This window comes from Panthera pardus, unplaced genomic scaffold (assembly GCF_024362965.1).
Source record: "Panthera pardus isolate Hobbes unplaced genomic scaffold, ASM2436296v1 HiC_scaffold_21, whole genome shotgun sequence".
Classification (NCBI taxonomy): Eukaryota; Metazoa; Chordata; class Mammalia; order Carnivora; family Felidae; genus Panthera; species Panthera pardus.
Window position 1 is genome coordinate 2,075,403 of NW_026526777.1, and position 23,772 is coordinate 2,099,174.

At 59.8% G+C, this 23,772-nt stretch overlaps 1 protein-coding gene across 18 annotated transcripts; it reads right to left on the minus strand.

The window, feature by feature from the left end:
• Position 1: 1 nt before the first annotated feature.
• Positions 2-23,040, minus strand: LOC109256341 (synapsin-1-like). Of its 18 annotated transcripts, XR_008424505.1 has the most exons (10): positions 22,776-23,040; positions 22,309-22,519; positions 19,953-20,024; positions 8,636-8,734; positions 8,176-8,314; positions 3,763-3,938; positions 3,252-3,400; positions 2,521-2,637; positions 780-980; positions 2-265 (listed from the first exon to the last, which is right to left on the minus strand). XR_008424505.1 is itself a non-coding variant. In XM_019431551.2 (8 exons), the coding sequence occupies exons 1-6, from the start codon at positions 22,702-22,704 to the stop codon at positions 2,585-2,587; spliced, it is 594 nt and encodes a 197-aa protein (XP_019287096.2). In that variant the 5' UTR covers positions 22,705-22,722; the 3' UTR covers positions 2-265; positions 780-980; positions 2,521-2,584. The 18 variants fall into 18 exon arrangements, 3 of the variants coding, with proteins under 3 accessions (XP_019287096.2, XP_053764793.1, XP_019287093.2); XR_008424504.1 differs by lacking the exon at positions 3,763-3,938 and having other exon boundaries at positions 22,776-23,020; XR_008424506.1 differs by lacking the exons at positions 3,763-3,938; positions 8,176-8,314 and adding an exon at positions 11,922-12,031 and having other exon boundaries at positions 22,776-23,015.
• Between the last annotated feature and the right edge of the window lie 732 nt (positions 23,041-23,772).

The following is a 23,772-nucleotide window of genomic DNA, read 5'->3' on the forward strand; positions in this document are numbered from 1 at the left end:
GTTCAACATTCAGGAGTCTTTATTAGATCTGAGACGGGACCGCCATCTCAGAGGACTCTCAGCTCGGACGCCACAGGAACTGGGATGGACCAGGGTGGAGAGCGGTGGCCACGGGAGCAAGGGTGGGACGAAGTCCTCTCCCGGGTGGCTCCGGGTGTAACGGGCAGCCCAGGCTGGAGCTGGGGTCTTGCCACTTCGATCAATCCAGGAGGGCTTCTCAGAGGGAACCCATGCCAGCTGGGTACAATAAGTCCTTCTTTTCGGTCTGAAAAGAAAAAAATGGCAAGAGTGAAAAAGGTTCTCTTTGGATGGAGACCTTAGCAGGAAGCAGAGGACAGAATTCCAGGGAGAGTGTCCAGCGGCCCTCGGGGCTCCCCTCCACCAGAAAGGCAGGGGGCTGGGGAGGGCTGAGCCTGGGCATGTCTTCCAGGAGCTCTGCCCAAGGCCATGACAGGGCGAGGGACTCAGGTCCCCAGCAGGGGAGAGGTAAAGGCCCAAGGGACTCGGCACCAGGTGGGGAACATGCTTCTGTTGGCCAAGGACAAACCTGGGAAGGTTTGGGTGATTTCTGCAGCAACTGTGGTCTCTTCTCCAGTCCCGTCTTCACCCCCAAAGACAGCCGTAGCATCCTGTGGCTTCCCACCTGCCGCGGGGTCCCTGCCCACAGGCTCTGCCCCTCAGTCACTCAGAGTGTGTTAGGAGGTGTTCTGCTGGAGGCACAGGGGAGGGACGCAGCCTGTGCGGGGGACCCACCAGGCCCCATCTGAAGCCCAACTTACCAGCCCCGTGACGCGGGGTGACCCACACATCCTTCGTGGGGCCCTGACTGCAGCTTTGCCAAGCAGGGGACAGAGCCACTCCAGGCCTGTCAGCAGATTGACAGAGAAGACGGCTGCGAGAGGGCTCGCGTGAGCAAGTGGTTGTGGAATCGAGGTCAGCCCCTTCCTTCCTGGGGTGGGGAGACCTAGGAGCCTCAGCACCTAGGAATGAACAGGACGAGCAGGGGCCACACAGAAACCTGCGTTAGGGACACAACCGTGGCCACGGCCTCCCTCCCCTGCCCCGGCCGGAGTCAGGAGCCAGCAGCTTCGGGAGTCCCTGGGGTGCACCCCATCTGACTTCTCCAAGGGCTTTAAAATCTGAAAAGAGAATCTCCAGAAGAGGAGGGGGGTCCGAGCCCCTGCGCTGCCCAGCTCCGCTCAGACCAGAAGGCCCAGCCTTACGTCCCTGCCTGCCCTACCTCCATTCTCGCTCCCACCCCTGCCCCTAAACATGGTCTTTACAGGCCCCCGACCTTGACTGGGGCGGTACCGTGGAGGGGTGTGGATGGGGTCTGCCTCACCCATTGTACTGGTAGCTCCCCAAAGGGAAAGACTTGTCTCCCTCGAACTTGGGCTCCTCGAGGCCTCCGACTTCTCCTGGCGCTCGTCCTGACCCGGGCTGGCTCCCAGAGGCCCTGACGTGAGCCGGCCAGTCCTAAGCACCCCCGCTGAGTCTACCAGCCTCCCCCTCCACTGCTCACTGTCCCATTCCTTGCCCCAGATCCTCAGGCCGCCCGGGGGGCCCCACGAGCCCCACGAGCCCCAGGCTGGCTAGATTTGGGGGACAACAGAAGAGAAGGTGCGTGTGGGGGCCTGGGGAGGGGTGGTGGGTGAAGCTCAGAGCAGGCCCTCCCCCGCAGGGGGGGAGGAGGAGTCCAGACGGAGCAGGGTCTGTCGGCTCCGCCCTCCCAGCCCAGACACGGACAGCCAGCATCTCCTAGCAACAGTACAGTAGCAGGGGGCTGGGAAGGGGGGCTGGGAAAGCGGGGCGGGGAAACAATGATATCATAAATTATCCCCAGCCCCTCCCTGCCAGCCCACCCTGCCTCAGTTGAGAATGGCCTCCTTTCTCTCCCCACCTGCCCCTCATTGGAGATTCCCTCAGCAAAGCTGGCCCCTGCTCAGTGCCCCTTAGAGATGCCCCTCTAGGTCAAGGTGACCATTCTCTGCCTTGTGCTGGAGCTCCAGAGGGAGGGAATTCTCACCATCTCAGGATCTCTCAGGGACCCTGTTGGAACCTCCCCAGTGGCAGGAGCAGGGAGCCTGCCTTCCTAGGGGACTCCCCCCCTGCTGAGGGCCTGAGAGACCAGCCCTTTCCGATGGCCTCTGGTTCTGGCTTTTCTCTTTGGGTGGGGATGGGGGCAAGGAAGGGAAATTTCGAAGCGTTTTGTGACACTGACTCCCCTTCTCTCAACAAGATTTTATTCATTCATTCATTATTATTATCATTGTTTTATTGTAAGTAGCCTCCACACCCAATGTGGGGCTTGAACTCATGATCCTGAGATCAAGAGTCGCATGCTCTACTGACTGGGCCAGCCAGGTGCCCCTCTGAACAAAAGATTGCAGACTTGTGTCTCCAAGTCTTTAAGGGGCACTCAGACCTCACCAAGGTACCCATGTGTGTTTCCCTAGGCCATCAGTTGGAGTCCACGAAGCCCAATAAAGTGACTAAAGCAGGTGACAGTCCATTCCTTACCTCTCAAATTCGCCACGTCAAGCCCAGGGTCAGAGAACTGGTACTTCAGCAGAACAGGTCTCATTTAGACACTGGGAAGGACCTTGCAAGACAGAATAAGCAAGATCGTGGTGTTTCCTGGTTGGAGAGAGGAAAGGTCTGTCATAGAAACGAGAAACTGGGAACCTTTTAAATTGATCACATGGATGCTTTCTCTGCCGTATTAAATAACACACAGGGAGTACTTAGCATAGAGCCTGACATGTCGTTGGCCCCCATCGTGGCCATTCTTATTGGATGGCTATCAGGAGGAAGGGATACATCGCTGGAGACCTACGTCCCATCCTCCAGGAACCCCATGGGAAAATCCAGATAGGAGATAGTGCCCTGAGTACAAGATGGCAGCCAGTTGCTATGGCAACAGAAGCAGAAGGAGTCCGGTTGGCTGTGGGGGCCGCGCTGGAAAGCCAGCTGGTGCCAGATGGACAAACCCGGCAGAAGGTAGCCCTGGCCGGGTGAGGCTCATGCCCCTGTGCCCAGGGCTCTCCCTCCATATGCCAGCCTCAGCCTGGTCCTTCCCTGCAGGCCTACAGGCTCCACTGCTACCAGTGGGGGATGATGCCCAAACCATCCTTCCTCCCAGCTCTTGCTTGTACAACAAGGAATGACCGCTTGGAGACAAAAGCCCCTGTTGCTCAAAGTCTCCCTGGCCCATAGGCTGAGGGACCTCAGTAAGTCTGAATTCAGCTCACTCCTGACAATGCTGAGGAGCATAAGATCATCGGGGACTTGAGAGAGTCCTGGGCTGGACGGCAGGGCTTGGAGGGACCACTTTGGGCTCATTCCCTGCAGCGTCACGATGTCCGGCTAGCGCTCCCTCTGGAGAACGACGAGATGCGGGCTGCGGGGAGCAAGCAGGGTTAGGACACTGTGGGGGACCCTCACCCCACCCTCGCTCTTCCCAGGGCTGCTGGACGGTGTCTACACCGGCCCTAAGGGGAAGCTCTTCCTGAGGAGGATGGCCACCAAGACACCTGCCTGCTTGAGCCCACGAGAGCCCTGGGCAGCGCCCAGAGCCCAGCCCCGCCCTCAGACAGGCCTTCATCACGGACTGCACCGAGTCCCTCCTGGCCCCCTCCTCCCCAGCGATCCGTGCCCTCATTTCCAAGCCGCGGAAGCCCTTCCAGACTGTCCCCACCTCAGTGGCCCCTCTAACTCTGTGTCCCTCTAGAATTAGCACTGTCCACCTGCACATGGCCTCACCCTCATTCACACCGACCCAACTGATCCCTCGGAGTAACCGTGGAAGGAAGTTAGGGTCCAAAGACAGTAAGTGACTTGCCTAAGGTCACCTAGCTGGCAAGGGAGGGAAGCCAGGGTCTCCTGACCGGCCTGTCTGATTCAGAGTCGACAACCAAAACCTCCTTCTGTCGTCCGTCCTGTGGACGGAGCCCCGCTATCCAATCTGTGAGCAGCCTGCAGCCCGACGAGGTGCCCGCTGCCCTTCTGCTGCTCCCGGGGCCCAAAGCCACACACTTATTACAAGGAACAGTGTATGCAACAAGGCTTTGGGGGTGGGGCAGGGGTCTATCCACATGCTGGTTGACAGCAGGCAGCACTCAGGTCAGGCGACGAGAGAAACCTTCCCGGGGGAGGACGAGACTGGGTGTGGAGTCTAAGGCAGCCTCGAGCCTCTTTTTGGGCCCTGGCTTCTCTCTACCTTCCCAACACAGCCCTCCCGGAGCGAGCGAGCGAGCGAGCGAGCGAGCGAGCGGGAAGCCCCGTGCAGGAGCTGGGGAGCCCCGTGAAAGGGCGGGAAGGGAGGTAGAGGGGCCGGGGTGGAGGGAGTTACAGCAAGGAAGGAGGCGGGCAGCAGGACCCTGCTGCTGGGGGCCCTCGGGGCCTGACAGGACCGTGGAGAGGAGCCTGTCCTGGGAAGGTTCGGACAGGGCCTCACTGTGAGGCTCTGGCTAGGTGTCAGCTTCTCCATTTCCTTCCCAGATCTGGTTAAAGCCTGAGGCTGCCCCTCAGCCCTCCCCTCCTCCAATCCCCTTCCACCCACCCCTTAGCCCCGGGAGCTAAGCCCCCTCACCTGACAAGGCCACTTCCGTGGCCACTCACAGAGAAGCCTTTGTGCAAAGGCTGGGCCTGGGGGAGGGGCGGGGGCCGGCCCCCCCACTTCCCTCTCCCCCTCCCCCCCCCCCCCCCCCCCCCGGTGGCCACAGCAGCTCCTCAGATGCCTCTCCAGCCTTCCGCCACCTTCCCCAGGAAGGATCTCCCCGCCTGATAGCCCGCACCCCTTCCCGCACCCAGTCTCCCAGGGACTTTCCAGGGCTGAGCCCCCTCTCTGATCTTCATTCCCCAGCTGCCCATCTCCTGTGCTGCTCTCGGGGCACCCGTGCTTCTCCCAGGGAGCCCCCACTGGCCTACCCACTGTGTAAGCGGGGGCACGCATGTGGACGGTGGGGTGAGTCTGGGGGAGGGGCAGAGACTCTTCCTGGGGGGCTCCCAGGCCTCCGTTCCCTCATTTGCAGAACTAAGCAGGAGCCAGTGAAACCTCCGGCTGGGCACTGGGCTAAGCAGGCAGCTGGATGCCGTGTCCTTGTCCCTCCTGGGAGGGGCTGTGTGCTGCTCGCCGTCCAACCCCCCCCCCCCCCCATACATGGCATCTCTGAGGCTGTCAGCTAAGCACTCTGCAAGTCCAGCCCCCCTGCTGGGGCACATGAGGCTCTCTCGGTAACCAACTTCAGCCTCCGTGCCCCATCTCCTCCCAGCCCAGAGTCCCTGTGATGACAGCCCCGTCCCCTATCTTTCCTCCCTCCCCTCACATCAGCTGGCCCCGCACCACTGCCCACTCCCTCACACCTTGGACTTGACGACCTCCTGCTCACCTGTCACCACTTCCATCCGATTGATTGCCATACCACTTGCCCCTTGGCCCCTCCAGGAGGCCCTCCCTGCCTGCCCAGCCCCATGCTCCCCGGAGCCTGGCTCAGGTCTTCAGGACAACGGTCCTCCCGGTATCCCGTGGTGCCTGTCTGCCCTCCCTGCCAGACTGCTGGTTCCGCAGAGCAGCCCCGAACCCCACCTCCGCCTTCACCCAGCGGCACTCGGCACACGCCTGTTGACGGAATGAGCCACGGAGGCAGGAGCCAAGCGAAAGGAAGGTGTGGGTGCGAGAGGCGCTGCCCGGGAGGAAGGGATGGTCCTCACGTGGGTGATGTGGAGGGGGAGGGACCCGAGGGCCTAGCAGTTTGGTGACACCGCAGGTGGAGGGGGGAGGCGGGAGCACATGCTGAGCCAGTGAGCACCGGGACCCTGTACCGCATCTGGGGAGTGGCCACCTTGCAGTTTGGGAGGGAGGCTGGCTTCTTCGCCACCAGGGAAGCCAAAAGCACAGGATGCTCCCCGCCCTCCTTGCTGCTCGGGCCTGGGTGGAACCCAAGCAGGGGCACCTCTCCAGCCTCTGCCCCAGGAGCTAAGGGCAGGAGCACACACAGATCTGGAGTTCAGAGAGGCCAGAACCTGTGAAGCGGGCAGGTTTCTAGAAGTCTAGAGCCCACGATGGCTGACGCGATAAACGTAGCAGGACCGTGGAGCCCTGGGGAGCACTCACAAATGAAGACCTAGAAGACTGAATGAGCAGAACCCAGGACGCATGAGCGAGGATGTAACAGGAGGGCCAAAGGCCACAGGAGGAGGCAGGACCGGGGCCAGCGGGGACTGCTCTGCAGAGGTCTCCTGGCCTGAGGTGGGGGTGGGCGGTGGGCCCTTGGCGGGGCCGTGGGTGGTCTCCCAAGGGCCAAGCTTCACAAGGGCCGTGAGGAGGGAAGCCAGACCGCCAGGCTGAGCACGGAAAACCTGGAGCTCCACCTCGAGGACACGACAGTCCTTCAAGGCCCCAGAGAGACCCTCAAACTGACAGGAGGTCCTGCCTGCCTACACCTTACCCTCCCCCCAGTTCTCACCCCCCCCCAGTCTTTGTGCATCACCCACAGTCCATAAGATCCCCCGTCAAGTCCTCTGACCACCGGGTGCTCACGGGGTCTGTGAGTGAACGGGAGGCCGCCCCATCGGCCCTGCTCCTGTGCCAGCCTCACTCTCCTCTGGGACTGCCATGCCTCATCCCTCCCGTCCGCTCTCCCCAGTTCTACTAGCAAGGAGACTCAGCCATGTTCCCGGCCAGCCAGCAAGTCCTTCCTGGGTTCCCGGGGCCTCAGCCCCCGCCACGTCCATCCACCTGTCAGAGGCCGCCATCGTAGGGGTGCCAGCTGCCTAACATGGCGCCCTCACCCGCCCTCCGCTTCCGTTCCCACAGCATTGCCTCCTACCCCTGCCTCTCTCTCTCTCTCTCTCTGAAGCCCGAGCCCAACAAGGTGGGGGGCCAGGCTGGGGAGCCAAGGCCGGAGGAAGCAAGACAAAAAAGGACAGAAAAGCCGGCCCCTTGGCATCTCTCTTTGGCATCTGAGTCCAGCTCAGGGAGGGACGGCAGAAGGGAAGAAAGAAAGTAGTGTGAGTTTTTATTTCTGTCCTCTTCCTGCCACCTCCCCCCCCACACACACTTTGATGAAAACAAAATCTCTCCCCTTTTCTCTCTTCTCCAACCCCCTCCCCTTTTTTTCTGGCTCCTACCATGAGCCTCCTGGAATGCAAATGAGTTGTATTATGCAAATGTATGCAAATCAGGTTTAACGAGCGGAAGGAGGGGGCAGAATGCCTAATGAGTAATGGCGGAGGGTGGCAGGAATGACCCCCCCTCCTCTTCTCCCGTTCCCACAGCCTGGAGGCTGGCTGGGGGTAGCAGGGTGTCCCTCGCTTCTGGGAAAGAGCAGAAGGTCAAGGCCCCATCACCTTAGAAGGCTGAGGATGGCCTCGGCTGTAGGTGAGGGACAGGAGAGCTTGAGGGTGGAGAGGGTTAAGTACAGGGGACTCCGGCTCCCTCGCACAACCTTCTCAGAGTCTCTGGATGCACCAGCCTCCCTGCCTGTGCGGCTCCAGTGCTGAAAGGAGGCTGATGCTCATGCATGCCAAGGCTTGTGATTCAGAAAGGAGGATTCCCAAGGGAAGATTCCCAACCAGACCCAGGTTCTTCCTGGGGGTGGGGGTGAAAGCTGTCTCTCTTTGTGCTTTGGAAGGTGGGGGCTGGGGCGGTTGCCATGGCAACATAGCATGGAACACCCACCTCCCCAACATCCAGCCCCAGAGGACCTAAGAGTTGGGGGGGGGCATAATAGACTGACACCCCCTGATGCCCCCACCACCTGGCACTGCCAGCCGGAGATGGCGGCATCACATCCTAGCGAGAATAGCCCCTTTGTTTCTGGGCTCCCGGTGTCGGAGGAGCAGGCCTGGGCACACAGAAGGGCCTTTCCCAGGCCCCGTTCCAGTTTGCGTGGCTCTTGCTGGCCTCTGGAGACTCCTTGTGGCCATCCGCTGGCCTCTGTGCCCTGGCAGATGGCTGCCCCTTTCCCCGTGGGCTTGCCAGCCACTGCTAGGTATGCCTTCCCCTGTGCTTCTCTCTGAGGCCTCCCCTGCAAACCTCTGACAGAGAGAGCAGTTGGGCCCACCTCTTCCCGGCCTGTGTGGACACCTCACACGCCCAGACACGTGCTCTGTCCCCTTCCGTGCAAGGACAACCTGTGACCCTCCCGACCAGCATTAGGCCTGCGCACGCACGCGAGTCAGGCAGGGAGGTTCCTACAGGACACATCAGACACAGTGGGCAGGGCCGGGCTGGACTTGAGGAGGCTGCCTCTTGGCATTTCCACCACCCAGCTGAGTGACCTTGGGCATGACTCTTCCACTCTCTTGGGATCTGTAAAATGAGGGATATAGGGCGGAGGCTCATCCTGGCTCTGCCTGACCTTACATGAGTTTAGGGTACACACTTCCCGCATCCACCTCTCATCCTTCCCACCGCTGCAACAGCACCCCACCCCCACACCGTTCAGTTCCCACTCCCCGAAGAGGACAGACCCAATTTCCTGGAGATGGAATGCCAACTGCCCTCAGCTTTTCCCTCTTCCTGAGACCCCGCAGCTGCCTGCAAACAGTCCCCACAGATTACAAAATCTAGAGACCGAGAGAAGACCCCCTCGTAAGCCTCCCAAAGGGGGCCTGCAGGCCGGCTACTCACCGCCCGGGAGCTGTCCGTGGTGCTGGACGCGGCTCTGGCCCAGGAATGGAGGAAAGCGGGCGGGAGGGTGACGAGCACCCACCCGCCCCAGGTGAGAAGCTAAAAGGAAGAGAAGAAGCGGAAACATTGGGAAACAGTAAGCAAGGGCGCAGACACCCCCGAGGAAAGTCTCTCCTCTGGGAAGATGTCCAAATTGCCAGTGCTGCTTGGGGGGAGGAGGAGCCCAAGGGTCCCTGCAACTCTGAACCTCACACCCCTTCATCCCTAACGACTTAAGGGTCATAGGTTAACTCAGTCTCCATCTGGATCCTATTTGGAAATCCACAGGGAGATACAGTCATCGTTCCTGCTCTTGGGGAAGAGCTCGGGTTGAGGTAGTTGACAGGGTACCGACCTCTAAATTCCATCCTAAATTCTAAGGTTCCTACAAGGAGTTTAGAAATAAGGTTGGGAAAGATGCATAGTTGAAGATACACAATCTGCTCAGTTGTATTATAACCATCAAGAGCTCGAGAGGAAAGGCAGGGAAATAGGAAAGGGCATGTGTGTGCCTGTGTATGTGTGCACAGGTGCGTGCGTGCGTGTGTGTGTGTGTGTGTGTGTGTGTGTGTGTCCCAGGGCAGAGAGGTAAGCCTACATCAGTGGTTCTTAACCCTAGCTGCACATTAGAAACACGGAGAGAACTTTTAAATGATACCAATGTCTAGGCCTCAGTCCCAGAAACTCTGATTTCATTGGCCTGGAGCTGGACCCCAACATGTTTTTTTTTTTCTAACGCTCCCCAGGTGGTTTTAGTGCATAACCAAGTTGAGAATCACTGGCCTGGAAGAAAGCACATACGAAAAAGTACAGGGGTTAAGCCTGATGAGCCGGAGGGAGAGGGAAAGCCAGGGCCCCTGAAGAGGAAGGAAATAAGCAGGAAGGAAAGATCTCCTGGGACCTCCTGGTGGCCCCAGGCCTGATCTGGATTGGAGACCGACTAAGGCATCGAGCTTGTCTCTTTGGTGCTGTGGAAGCTCAAACCGTCCCAATGAGACGAGGCAGGGAGACGAACTGTGTCCCCATCCCAGGCCCTTGTGCAGAGACAGGGCATGGGTGCAATGACCCTGGGGGCATGCTGCTCCCCTTCACCCAGAAGGTCCCCAGGGAGGCAGTTGTAGAAGGTAAACAGCAACAATGGTCTCTTTCAGTGTCCAGATTCCAACCCTTCAGTCCAATTAGCAGACACAGCAAACAGCAATTCAGCTGCCTTCAGCCGCTGTCATAACAAACTCAGAGCAGCCTTAATGGGGGGATTAGGGCAGGAGGAGGGGGGTGTCACTCAGAGCCTTGGGAGAGCCTGGGTGGCAATGAAGGGCTCCCCTGTTTCTCCCAGCTCTCTCCCACCTGAATATGCAGCTACTCACCTTTACCTTCTATAACCCTGCTTCTCATTTTCCTCAAAGCTCCAAGAATGGTTTTCATACTTTTGTCTACTCTTTCCCTCCAATGATTTTTAAAACGTTAACCTAAATTCATTTATCCTGCAGGGAAGTTGGCACACCTGCCCCTGGATGAGCCAGTGCCATAACCCCCCATGATCTCTGAGGTCTTGATGGCAAAGGAAGGAAGGCGGAAAGGTCAATCTGTCCCCAGAGCATTGGGGTGGGAAGGTGGGGAAGAAATAAATATCAGAATATTCCAATTCCCAAACCTTGGGTATTGCAGACTTCAAGAAGGACTTCCAGACCCAGAAGAACACAGAGGGGCCTATGCTTCTCTGGTGGGTTACTAGCCTTGGGAATTGACTTGGGGGTTGGGGTAGGGGTGGGGGCTGGGAGGCAAGAGGAGAGAAAACACCTCTTCTTAAAGTTGCTCAGTCTGTATGCTGGTAGGCGGGTCTCTATTTGGTTGGTTAATTCTACCCACTACCTAACCGGTCCTTCAATTTAACACCTGTGTTTTTTGTCACTCTGGAAACTTAATGGAATACACTTGGAGTTATCATTTACCCGTGCCACATTCTCTATCTCCATAACTCAGTTTACCAGTTGTAAGTTCTCTACGTGGTAAGATCCGTAAAGAACAGAAAACACAATGGCCCTTCTGCCGTTGTGGACTCTAGCCTCTTGACAGGCTTCTCGAAGGCTGTTCCTTCTCCCCACGCTTCAGACACTGCCTACCCAGGTCCCCAGGAGTCCCTCCTCAACTCCGAAGCTGGAAAAGGAGGAACTTCCTCAAGTTTAAATGTTGTGAGACCCTCGGTCAAGAACATACTGAAGAGCTACCCTGTTTGCATTCTGAGATCAACCGTATGCTTTCCAATCCTTGTTCCAAACTGTGGCCTTTAACCCTGCTGTACCCTGAGAATTACTCTCTGCGCATGGACACCATAACATATTACAAGATCTTTTACACACAATTCCTTGTCTGCTCCACGTAACAATCCCGAGCGCACATCTTCTTCTCCCCCTTCTGTGAACATCCCACTGAAGCTCAGAGATATCAGCTGGTGAATGACACACAGAAGCACAGACCCCCATTCAGTCACATAGGCTGTTTCCATTTCTGTCCCTCCCGAGGCTTGCTGATGGTGATGATGCTTATGACTGGAGAGACCTTGCAATGCCTCGAATTGGGGAAAAATTGACCCAGGTGAGGGTGTGAGTGATGAGGTAAAACTTGAGTCAGATACTGAGGAGAAAATTGCCTTTGAACTCTGGGACTCAGAATTCAATAGGAGGGTGCTGGAATGAGGGCAGGGGACCGAAATGGGTAAAGAAACCAGCCTAGAACTTGGTTCCCAGTAGGAATGGGTGGATGTTGCAAGATCTGAAGAATAAAACTAAAAACTCATGGACACAGACAGAAGTGTGTTGATAGCCAGAAAGAAATTTTCTAACCGGTAACCGGTGAGGCCCTTGTGAACCCCTTTCAAGCGAGGCCCCTGCACCCCCACTCCACCAGTGCTCCTAGCGGGTTCAGCTGCCATAAAGGTTGGGGGAGGCAGGCAGCAGGACTCCGTGGTGTCACGGCGATGTCTGCATTTCGAGGAGCCTCCCGGATCCCAGAGTGTCTGTTCCTCCGGTGGACGTAAACCTATGTGCAGCCAGGCATCCGTGATCTGACAGCCCAGCCTCCTGCCCACGGGGGTCGCACACACCCAGCCTCACAGCAGTTACTGAGTTTGTCACCCTCGTGAGCAGACACAGCCCCCGGCACAGCCACCCACCCCTCTCCCGAAGCCCTGCCCACACACCCACGCGCACCACCACATGTACCCGTAAGGCAGGCAGCACGCACTCACCCCCACGTCCCTCCCAGCCTCTGTCCCCTCTCCCCGGAGATCCTTGTTCTGCAGGGTGTAAGCCCTCCACCCGCCAGCTTCCTCAGGCCTCCCGTCCTCCTTCGGAGACCCTGTGGTCAGACGTGCTAATGAGGCCCTACGATAACAATATAAACCCACTGTGGTTAGAACAGAAGTTGGAAGTCTTGTGCGCATGAGTCTCAGCAGATCCAAATACGCATTTCCAACCAGCTGCAAGAAGAGTTTAAAAAAAAAAAAAAAAGCACCTGTCTTTCTCGTGCTTCACCTTCCTCCTCTTCCTCCTTCCCCTCCTCCCCCGGTCACAACCAGGCCCGAGGCTCTCTCCTTTCTCCTCTCTCCCTGGCCTTCCCTTTCCCTGCCGCGCTAATCCCCTCTCTTCTGATACATCCCCACCTTACCTTCCAGTCCTTCCCCCGGGGTTTGAAACTACGGAGCGACATTAGCAACGCACGGGGGTCTATGGTTCCTCATCTGTGAAATGGGGTTAGTGACAGCTACCTTACGGCATCTGAGGGTCCAAGAGAGGCTCGTAGACGGAGGCTGTTACCGGGAGGTGCGGTGTGGTGTTAGGGACTCCCGGTCCCTGCCTGAACCCGCTCTCTTCTCCCTAATCCTGTCTCCGCTGCCCCCCTCCGAAAACACCAAATTTCAAACAGCTGAAAAAGGGAGAGGCGAGAGGCGGTTCATCTCTCCTTCCTCCAGATCTCTGAAGGGAGGAAACGTGTGCCCAGGCTCTCTGAAGCCTGACTGTTTCCGTTCGGATTCCCCAATATTTCTCCCACATAATATGTAATTGAATCATAATCTCCGAGCTGTAAAATCATTTCCTGGAGGAAGCTGTAAATTTACACCGGGAACTGGACAGTACAAGGTCATTTTGTCCAGTTGTCCCGCGTTCTGGAAGGCCAGGTGGTGGGGGGTGGAAGGGGGGGATAAATGCAGCAAGGCATTTATCTAGTTTTATCTAGTTTTGTTTGTTCACTTTTGTTCTACCAAGTCACTCTGGACCACTCTCCTCTCAGCTGCACCAAAACACTTTTGCTTAAAATATTTAGGTCAGGCCAGATAAATGGATTCTTTGAGGAAAGGCCCTGATTAATCTCTCTAATTCTTTGCTTTCTCTGGGCAGCATAAATACTAAGCTACAAATTCCTTTGTGTTCGAGCTCCTCCAGGCTATGTGCTCTTGGAGATGATTTCTAAGAGCCAGGATGGCGTGGGAAGGTGGGGTGTCCTGAAAGACCCCAACTCAAGCCATTTGGTCAGTGAAGACAATGCTGGCACGAGAAGCTTTTCAAGACACCAGACTCAGGTCCTGGGTGGGAAGGAGTAACGAATGCAGAAACGAGGAGGCTGAGACACAGCGTGCACCCCACCGGACCAGAACCCAGGCTGTACCTCCCGTTCAACCTCCCCTGGTCTCCACCTCGCCATTCTCAGCTCCCAGCCCAGCTGGGTAGACCTATGTGGCTTCAAGGAACCGATTTAAGCAAAGACCCTGTTCTTTCCTTTTCTCCTTGAGGGGGGGCGCTCCCCCAAAGCTCCCACCCCAGCAAGAGCTGTGGATAAGCCAGCGCCCCCGGGAGAGGCCTGGGCCCGGAGCCTGAGGCACTGTCCCAAATAACCCTGCAACCAGATTTCAACAGATCCCTCCCTTGGAGCGGCTTCCCCCCTCCCCCCCCCCCCCCCCCCGCACTGACCCACTCCGCAGACGGCTGGCCGGGCGTGGGGGGGAGACGCCCCATCCTGAGTAACCACCCCGCCCCTTTCTCGCCTTCCCCCCCCCCAGAGCACCCGGCTAACGTGAGATCGCGCGGCGCCTCTGCGCCGCCCGGGGTTGGGGTGCGGTCTTGAGGCCCGCGGGCCACCGGTTCCTCCTCTCGCCCGCGCGGCCCGGGGGTCCTCGCGCCCCCAGCCCCTCGTTTAGCCCGCCCCCCGCCCGTCCGTGCGGCCAGCTTTCCCGGGGCCCTCTGCGCAGTGTATGGGGTTATTTTTACTTTCGGTTATCTAGCTTTATGAAGACTCCACACCACTCATACAGCTAGATAACCAAAGATAACAACCAACCCCGCCTCCTGGCTGCTGCCGCCGCCTCTTCCACGCAGCCTCCCGGCCGCCGCCGCCGCCGCCGCCGCCGCCCCCGCCCCCGGACGCCCGCCGGTGGAGGTGGGAGAGGGCACTGGGGTGGAGGTGGGGGCGGAGAGAGAAACGGAGCCCAAGACGGAAAGGGACCCGGAGTACAGGACACAGGCACCACGGACTCCGAAAAGGGCGTGGGAAGGACGCGGCGCCGGCGGCGTGGAGGCCCAGGGATCGCCCCCGGACCCGAGAAGCTTCGAACGCCCGATTTCCCCAGCCGAGCCAGAAGCGCGAGTTCGGCGGGTCCTTCCGCACGAAGAGGGACTCGCGGGCTTTCGCGCCACCCGGGAAGACCGCAGGGACCGCGGCGGAGGCCTCGGCCAGCCCACGGGGTCCCCGCCGCCCTCCCTTGGAGGCTGCGGGGCGCGCCCCACAGCCCAAGTCTCTGCGTGGGAGCCGCGGGGACCCCCAGCTCGCCAAGGGCTGGAACCCCGCTGCCCGCTGAAACGGGGGGGGGGGGGAGTGGGGAGAGCAGCGAATCATGGGGGAAGCCCCGGCAGCGTCCCGGCAGGGAACAGGAAATCCCGGCAACCGGGAGGGAGGCAGGCTGGTGCGGGGTGGGCGCCCCCAGAGCCTCCCAAGCGCGCCTCGGGGAGAGAAGAAAAGGGCAGAGACCCCACCCGGGAGGGGTTCCGGGAGAGCACCCACGAGATGGGGCAGGCGGTGCAGGTGAGCGAGCCCCAGGCCCCACCTCACCCCCACCCCCCCGAGAAATGGCTTTGCACAAAGAGGTCCACAAAGCCCCCAAGGCTGTGAAAATGGCCGGGGGCCCGAGGCGGGAGGTGCCCCTGGGGCTTGGCGGGGATTCCGATCGAGAACGGGAATCGTCACGGAGGTCCCGGCGGGCAGCCCGGAGGAGGGTGTGGGGCTCGGCCGGCCCCTCGGGGCGGGCGCGCCGGCACGCTGGACGCTGGCGCTCGCCCACCTGCGGCCCCGAGCCGGCCAGGCCACTTACATGGAGCCCAGGGCGCCCATCGAGCTCTCCCGCGCCGTCCTCCCGGCGCGTTCCCGCCACGGAGAGCCGCGGCCCGGGTCCGGGGCGCCAGGGCTCATCGGGCGCGGGGTGCAGGCTCCCGCGGGTCTCAGCCTCCGCCGAGCCGCGGCCGGCACGGCCGGGCGGGCCTCGCCTCCCCAGCTCCCGCCTCCTCGGCGGCCGCTGCTCTGGCCCGGGCGCGCTCCGGCTCCGGACTTTTCATTCATCCTTTCACGCTCCCTCCCCAGGCCAGCCTCCGATTGGCTCCGCCACGTCTGACGTCACCACCTCGTCTCCCCGCCGGCCCCGCCCCTCCCCTGCCTTGGAAGAGCTGGAGCGCGCAATTGGGGCGCCCCTCCCCCCCCAGAACGGGGTGGGGGAGGAACTACTACCTCTGTGTGCGGATTCCCAGCCTCCTGCGGCCTCACCCACCCCGAGACCCGCCTGCCGTCTCCCATCCGCTGCCATTTGGGGCTTTGATCTCAATCCTCCCTCTTTCTGGAGGTCCTACATTTTCCACTCGGGCCCCAGACACGTTGCACCAGGTCCGGGGGTGGGGGTGGGGGCAGAGACGGGAAAAGAGATCGGTGAAATGTCAAAAGGAGCCAGATAACTGGAGATTCTACCCCCACCTGCCGCCTCCGCTCAGGATATCCTTTGTGCTTGTGTTCTGATCCCTTCCAGACTGGGATCCTAACCTTTTAGGACGGGCGGAAACCTGTCTTGTTGGTTTTCGACCCCAAACAGGGAGGGAGAGATTCTGGAAGTTAGTCTGAGCGAGACCGGGCCTCCCTCTTTGCTGTGCGGGGACGGGCATCTCTCGGAACCTGCTCGCTGCACCAAGGTTCCGGGTGGAGGAGGCTGGAGGGTCCCAGCTGGCATTAACCCGGGCAGCACCCACAGATCTGACCCAGCCACGGAGGCCCTTGCCACCGCCTTCTCTCCCTTGCCCTTCCTGGTGCGCCTCCAACGGCGAGCCCCGCGCCCCCACCTCCGCTCCAGCTCCGGGTGTCTGGAGAGCTGGGGTTTGAAGTTCCGGGCTTCCCTGACCTGGCTCCCCATCTGGCCCAGAGAATCAGAAAACGCAGCGTCCCAACCCCGGGCAGCTCTCGTCTCCCCGCAGGGGGAGTCCGGATTCTCCCTGCCTGGCGGAGCTCTCTGGGGCTGCGGGGCCCTAGCTGAGTCGCGTTGGTCCTCGGCTCTGCGAACTCCCTTCCGGAGTTGTCACGCCCCTCCAACCACGTTACTCTCGGTCCCTTTGCTAAAAACTCCTACGACTTACATACCTAGAGCCTGTGTGTCTGCTTGGTAAGGGCCGATCCCTATCACCTGCCGTCCTTGAACACTATGCCAACAGAGGAGCGCTCCAGGGGACCTGGGGTCTCCCCAGCAGGCCCAGCCAGACTGTTTTATCCACTCTAGGGCCTCGCCTCTCTGCACAGTCTAGGACAAAGCCGAGCCTGAACACCTTTCGCCTTGGTTAGATGCAAGCCAGTGGCCAATGGGTTTCATTTTATGCACCCCTCAAAGGTTGGAGAATGTCTGAATAATCACTACATTACTGTGAGGTGGGGGACATTTCGAAATAGGATAAAGGCCAGGGGCCTGAGTTTCCCTACCCAAGCGGCAGTATGGGGCTGAAGCAGACGGCCTGACTTCCCCAGGTCTCGGGACTGTGCTTGGCACAGCTTTTTTTTTTTTTTTTTTTTTTTTTTTTCCCCTCTGTCAGCCTCCAGAGGGTCTCAGGACCCTTACCTAAGGGAAAGGCTTTCTAGAAGCTTCCACAGCATCAATTCTTTACCCTCTCAGAACTGGGAGCACAGCAGCCAACAGTGGGGAAAGAAGAAAAGAGATCAAGTGCCCACTGCCTGCTTTCTTTCTGCCTGCCCCTCCCAGGTGCCCCTCGAACTCAAAATGGAGCATGGGGGGGGGGGCGTGCACTGGGGTCTCTGTTGCCCCAGTTCAGTGGCAGAAAAGTGGAACCTTCCCCAAACACTCACAGATAAACCTACCCTACTGGCGTGCTGCTAGACGCACTCCTTAAATGCACCCTCCAAAACAGGCCCCAGAGAAACTATAGGCCCCTCCAGCCTTCCAGCTTCCCACCTACAGACCTCCCCCAATATTTCTAGGTACCCGACCTCACACCCCCTTATAAGATACCCAATACCCTCCAGACGTTCCAGTAACCCTAAATAGGGCCTACACTTCGCACACACACACCAGCTTGCCCTACAGATATTTCCGCATTTGCCCCCACCCTCCCCGCAAGGTCCCTTAAAAGCACCTTAGGGCGAACTTTCTCAGCCTCCCAGCCCCCTCGCCCAGTGCCTGCGAGGCCGGGCGGCAGGTGGGAAAGAGCTGGCTCTCCCGCTAGCCAACAGGCTCTGCTCCCTTCTCTTCTGTCACCAATGCCAGCGGGGCCCCTCCCCTCCGTGGGCCCAGGCTTAGCCCCACCCCACCCCCCACCCCAGAGCCACCCAGCAGCGCTGTGAGCTCAGAGTGGGGATCAGCACGAACCTTCCTTCTCTTTCAGCCACTGCTATAATTTTGTGGGGGTGGGGGAGGTAGACACAGAAAGGTTTCTTTGCCCCGTGGAGAGCCCCCACCCCCACCCCTACTGGCCAACATCAGACTCAGCTGGACCTTCTGAAAAACTGAGGTCTGGGAAGAAATGGGTACGTTTCCCAATCTCCCCCCAAATAGCTAGATAAAGAGCTAGGTCCTCTGCCTCTTGCCGTGGGTTCTACAGAAGCACCTCAACCCCGACAGCGTCCACATTTAAGGAGTCCCCCACAAAAGAAAATGGAGATTAGTTTAAGTCGGAATCACCCTATCTGTCCAGATTCCGGATGAAGCAACATTCTGTTCGGTTTTGTGTGGGCAGACTCGAACTCCCAGGGCTCCCGCTCAGGGGTGGCGGCGAGTGGGGTCCCCTCGGGCTCATTCCCAGGGACACGGGGCTGTAAGCCTTGAGGGAAGCAGAGACACCCCCCCCCCCACCTCCACTGGCACCTTAGCCGGGCTTGGTTTGCACAGCCAGCGCCCGCATTCCAGCTTCCGAAAGGAAACCACTTGAAGGGGAGCAGAGGAGACCGCCCTCTGGGACAGAGGCGACGTCACACCCATTCATTGGGGTCTCGGGGGTCTGACACGGGGTGGGCGCCCAGGAGTGACGGCCTGCACCTGTGGGTGCGCCTGCCAGTCTGGGTTTGCTCTCATGCGCTGTGGGTGGAGAGGGAGGGTGCTGCCAAAATGCGTGTCCCGAGTGGGATCCGCGTGGGAGGGGAGGGGTGGGGCCACCTCGCTGCGTGTGTCGGCTCCTCTGGCCGCAGGGGACCCTTCCGCCATCTCGGACCGGATGCAGCAGGCCTGAGGGAGACGGCCGCTAGGGCAAGAGGGGGCCTGAGGTCCCCTTTTGCTTGGCCTGTCAGCCTCAGTGTCCCCAAAAAGGCCTCCACCCGACCCCACAGCACTCTCCGCGGCGGTCGCTCTTCTCTAGAGCCATGGCCTGCAGACCCCATCCCCGTCCTTCCAGGGAGATTCTGGGGGTGCTGCGGGGAGAGTCCCCCAAGTCCCCGGCGTTGATCTGAGTCTGGAAGTGTCTCAGTCAGCTTGGAGCCTGTCCCTTGCCAGTGCCTGCCCCACCCCCATCGCCACGGTCCCCATCCTGATGCCCACCCATTGTCTGTGCCTGAAGAGCCCACGTAGAGAAAAACATGGCCTCAATTGTGCTCTCTGGATGCAGCTTTGGGACAGATTTTTGTACTTTGGGTCCAGAATACATTTTGGCGTTAGGCCACGCTCGTGAAATATTCAGGTAATTAAATAAAAAGCATATTTTTTCTTTGTCTCGGTCACCAGAGGAGTTTGCCTTGAGGACACAGATAGAAGCGGCGGTTGGAGGAGGTGGGTTCAGGTATTTATTTCTGCCTTTTAAGTGCATCCTTATTATGAACATTGTCGCCCATTATCCTTTTGCTATGGAATATTTGCATTGTCTGTGGGATAGCGACTCGGAAAGCAAGAATTGGCAGGAAAAGAAATGCTGATGCTCTGGGGGACACCAATCCGTCTACCTCCATAAGGGCAGAGGAGGTTTGAGGGCTTGGGGACACAATCTGCAGGATCCTGTCGCTGGGGCTGCCGCCCTTCCCTGCCCCCAAGACAGTGTTTTTCTCGTGGTGAGAGCCCAGCCTGAGAATTCCTCCGGCCTCTGTGAGGGCTGCCCCCTCCTGCCCCCGGTCCCCCCTTAAACCCACAGGCGGTGCGCTCGCCCGCTCGCCTCCGAGCCCTATGGAGCCGGGGAGGTGAGGACAAGGAGACAGAGGTGGCAGAGGGTCCAACATCAGCAAATGGCCTCCTTGAGGGGCAAAAGTGTGGGTGTGTAAGGGCGCTGTGCCTGCACACACACGCACAGAAGCCTGTGCACACGCACAGGCAAATGCCAGGGTATGTCCTCGGCCCTCCCAGCAGGAGCGTCGGATGCTCCCAGAGGCTTACACCCTCACGTGCCTGCTTCCCGGATCCCGCTCAGCAAAACCCACACCGCTCTCCTCTCTCACCTGTCACCAGGTACAGACATCTCCGGGCCTCCCCGGGGTCCCCCGGCTGCCGCCCTTAGGAGCCGCTGAGAGAAGGGGAAGGGCCCCCTGAATCCCCAGGGCCTCTCCTCCCTCTCGCGGAACTGGGCGCAGGGGGGCCCCTCATTCCCTCGCTCCCACCCATCATCAAGGCTCCACAGGTCTTACTGCCATCAGAGTGGAGCAAAGTCAGAGCCCACAGCTGGAAGAGGCAGGGTGACCTGACGAGGTGGGGAGAACGAGAGGACACAGAGGCCATACAGGGCCAGCTCCCCCGCCTGCCCCTCCATTGAAAGCAAACAAATAAGATAAATACCCTAAAAGCCAAGGTGGTCGCCCACGACGATGATGACACAGGACCGAGGCCGCTGCTTCCGGACGCCCAGCCCTGTCAAGGAGGAGAATGCGAAGGTTACAGTCCCGGAGTGGCTCGGTTCTCTCCGTCCCCCCCCCCCCCATCTCCCTGCCACCCTCCCCCCTCCCATCTCTCCCTCCTCCACAGTCCTGCCCTCGTCCATCACCAGCCCTCCGGGCAGCACAGGGCGGCAGCTGGGAGAGAAATGCCTAGATGTGCAGGAGGGCAGGGCCCTGGGCAGCCCGGGGACCCTCCAGCCCCAAGCTGCCTGGACCCCGTGTCCTCAGCCCCCACTCACAGCCTGCTGTGCCTCGGTCCGAAGCGAAGCAAGGGCCCTCGCTTGCTCGCTCGTCCCGGAGGAGGAGCCCCTCGCCCAGCCGGACACTCTCTCCTCGCAGCCCCCTCTGCTCAGGACAGAAGGGAAGACCCAGGGGCAAGCCTCTGTTTTTCCATCCAGATCCGACTGCATTGCAAGCTGTAAAGCGCCCTGCCCTCAGGATATCGCGGGGGAGCTTTCTAGAGCTCCTATCCGCAGGAGCAGATCCTGGAGCTGGCCTCCCCTCTCCTCCTCTGCTCCCCCCGGCTCACACACACAAGAGGTGAGAATACAAAGCAGCTTTTTCATTTCGATGTTGGGTGTGGAACCTACTCTCCCGGCCCAGTATTTTGCTTTCAGGCTGAATTTTTATTTAGGGGAATGACTTGGGTGACCCGGCTCCTAAAACACTAAGGGAAGTGTATTTGTGTGTACGTGTGGGTGTGTGTGCGCGCATGTGTGTGTGTGTGTGTGGGGGGGGGGGGTAAGGTGGTGAATCCTTCTGCCTCAAACTCAATTCCACAACTTCCTCACCTTCCTTTTTTTAATCAGGAAGATAATCTACCTTAATGCAGAGGAAATCATAAAAAGGAAGGCAAGGGGTCAGGAGTAAGTCTTACCTCCAAGCCTGATTTCTAGAAGGAGTGCTTGGAATGCCCCCCCCACCTTGCTCCCAGCCTCAGCTCTGCCAGCCCACCCATGCATAAAGGGATGTTTCCTCTGAAATGATCCTCAAGCCAAAGAGGCGCCAACCCTCCAGCTTGCAGACCCCCTGGAAAATGGACACAGACACAGCTGGGGGCCTCCGGCTCCTTCCGCCCTCATCAGAGAGAGTCGTGGGGTCCCTGTGTGTGCCTCTCCCTGCTGCGCCCTGCCCTGCACCCCACCCCACCCCCAAAACATACACACAGTGCCCAGGGAAACACGGTGACAAGGTCCGTGCTCGGGGGTCATGGAGCGTGTGTATGTTTGGTGACCCACAGCCTCGGCTTCTCCCAGAAATCTGGCCTCTGGGGGACCAGAAGTGGTCTGGGGGCCTCCCGCCCCCACTGCCACACAGTGGTCCCGGCCTGCCCCCAGGAAGCCCCGTGCAGGTGGGGACACCAGTGCCTTCTGTCTACATCCCCTGGCCCTTCTGAAAAAAACAAGAGATTACGGATGGCATCAGATGGGCAGGGGAGGGGAGGGGGAGGGCTGTTACCCCTTCCTTCCCCACAGCTCGGGCCCCAACACCTCACTTGCCTTTCAGCTCCCCTCAGCCCCTTTCCCACCTGCCAGCTCTTGGGAAAAGCGGGGACGAAGGGGGAATTGAATTAATCTAAATCCTACAAAACGCTCTTGGATTTTTTTCCTAATTCTGGTCTCCCCCTGTGTGGGAACGTGGCTCCTTTTCCCCCTCGTGCCCCCAGCCCCTCAGACTTTGTCCTTTCCTAAGAGCTGAGGTCTGTAAGGGCGGAGAGGCCCAGAGTCAGGAAAGGAAAGGTCAGGAGTCCAGATACAGAACCATTTTCTCTTCCCTCCCATCCGCACTCCTCTCCCCTCCCGCCCCTCCTCTGGTACCAGCATTAAGATGTTGGCCGTCTGCTGGAGAGAGGGAGGGGCAGATTAATGGGATCAGTAGCACCGTGACCCTAAAGCTCCCCTGAATCCCATTGACAAACTTGGTGAGCTGTCTCGTGGTCGCCCGGGGCGAGCGGAAGGAGGGCCCCCCCCCACCCCAGGCTCTGGAGGCGGGGCAGGGCCGCTGCCTCGGCTCGCTGCCCTGGGCGCCCCGGACCCAAGAGGGGAGACCCCGCTCTGCCAACCACCCCTGCACGCACCCGCCCCACCCCTTCTGGTCCCCCCCTTAAATCTTTCATCAGCCTTTCCTTTCTCTGATGATCGCGCCCGCCTCCATTAGCCATTGGGCCAGGTGGGGCGCCCCGACTGATTTCAGGGGATCCCATCCCACCCCAGCCCGCATGGCCGAGGCAGCAAGGACCCTCTCCCATGGCCACTCACCCGGCTTCTGGGAGGAGGAGAGGCGGCTCGGTGGCCCCTGCCGCCCGCCCGACTGCCTCTCTCGCGGCTCCCAGCCTCCCGTGGCGCGGGGGTGCGGCCCGGTGACGGTGACGTAGCATCGGTCCGTCCATTCAGGAATTCCGCTCGCCTCGCTCTTTCTTTCTCCTGCTGCTCTCCCTGGAAGGCAGCAAAGAGGGGGTGCTGCCCCTGTCTGGAGACACCACGGCCACCGAAATGACAGCCCGCCCGGAGGACGCCCCCTCCTCTCCGGCTCCCATGCCTGTGTGGGAAGGGGTCTTTGTCACTCGTCCGTCCCCACCTCCTCCCGCCGCCTTTTCTAACCTGAGGCAGGAAGAAGGGGCGAGGGAAGCTATTGTTCCTCCCGGCCACCCTCATCCCCAGAGGAAGAGAGAGACAAGCTGGGACAGGAGCGCGCGGTCCCCAGTCTCCCGCCAGGTCGAACTGACCTCCGGACTCGGGAGCGTCCCGGATTGGGGGGTGAGGAGTGACGGCAGAAGGACACTTTGCCGTTTCAGGGTGTCCCCCGACCCCCGTCTCCGTCAGCTGGACGAATCACAAGTCCACATCTTAGTTGTGAAGGACAAAGTGACACTTGGGGGCTGAGGGAGGGGGAGCAGGGTGGGGGCGGCGAAGGCCAGCGCTCGGAAGTCTAGACGGGAGACGGGAGGGGTGGGACCACAGATTCAAAGTGGGAGATAAATTATCTTGTTCTCAGAGCAGGGAGAGCCACTCGAGGGCTGGTTTCCAGGGCCGGGGTCCCAATATCTGCTGGACGCGGAGGGGGGGCGCCCAGGATGGCACAATGGCCGCGTCTTCTCTGTCACCCCCACCCCGCCCCTCCCTCCCCTCCCTCCCACTCTCCCGGCCCGGCCTGGGAACTCAGTCTGAGCTCGACGTGACAGACAGCAGGCCTGCATGCTAATGAAGTTTGTCTCAAGTTCATTGTCAAAACCCCCCCTTCCCCAAGGCCCCCTCCCCTCCTCTCTCATACACAAATCTCCCTCCAACTTTTGTCCCACAGACCTGGAGGCCACTCGAGTCCCTGCCCGCTCCCCTCTCTCACCCTCCCCCACTGCTTTCAGTGTCCCCCCTGCCCACTGCCTCCCTGAGCCGGGGCGGGGGCCTCTCTCCTGCCCGGTGCCTTCCCAGCCACCTTCCGGCCTGCGTCCCTGAGCTCTGAAGGCGGGATTCCGAGGGCTTAGGTCAGAGCCCGCAGGCCCGGAGCTTCCTTCCGCGCCCCGAGCAGGGAGCAGGGAGACCGAGCGGGCGGGTGGGGGAAGGCCAGACTGCCCCCCACTCCAGCCTCGGCCCCCCTCCCCCCATTCCTCCCATTATGATTATTTTGCTCTCCCCTTGATTACATCTGCTTCACTAGCTCAGAAATAAAGATCCTTTGAGACTAATTTTGCGCCCCCAGCTCCCCACCCCTTCCCTCCTCCTTCC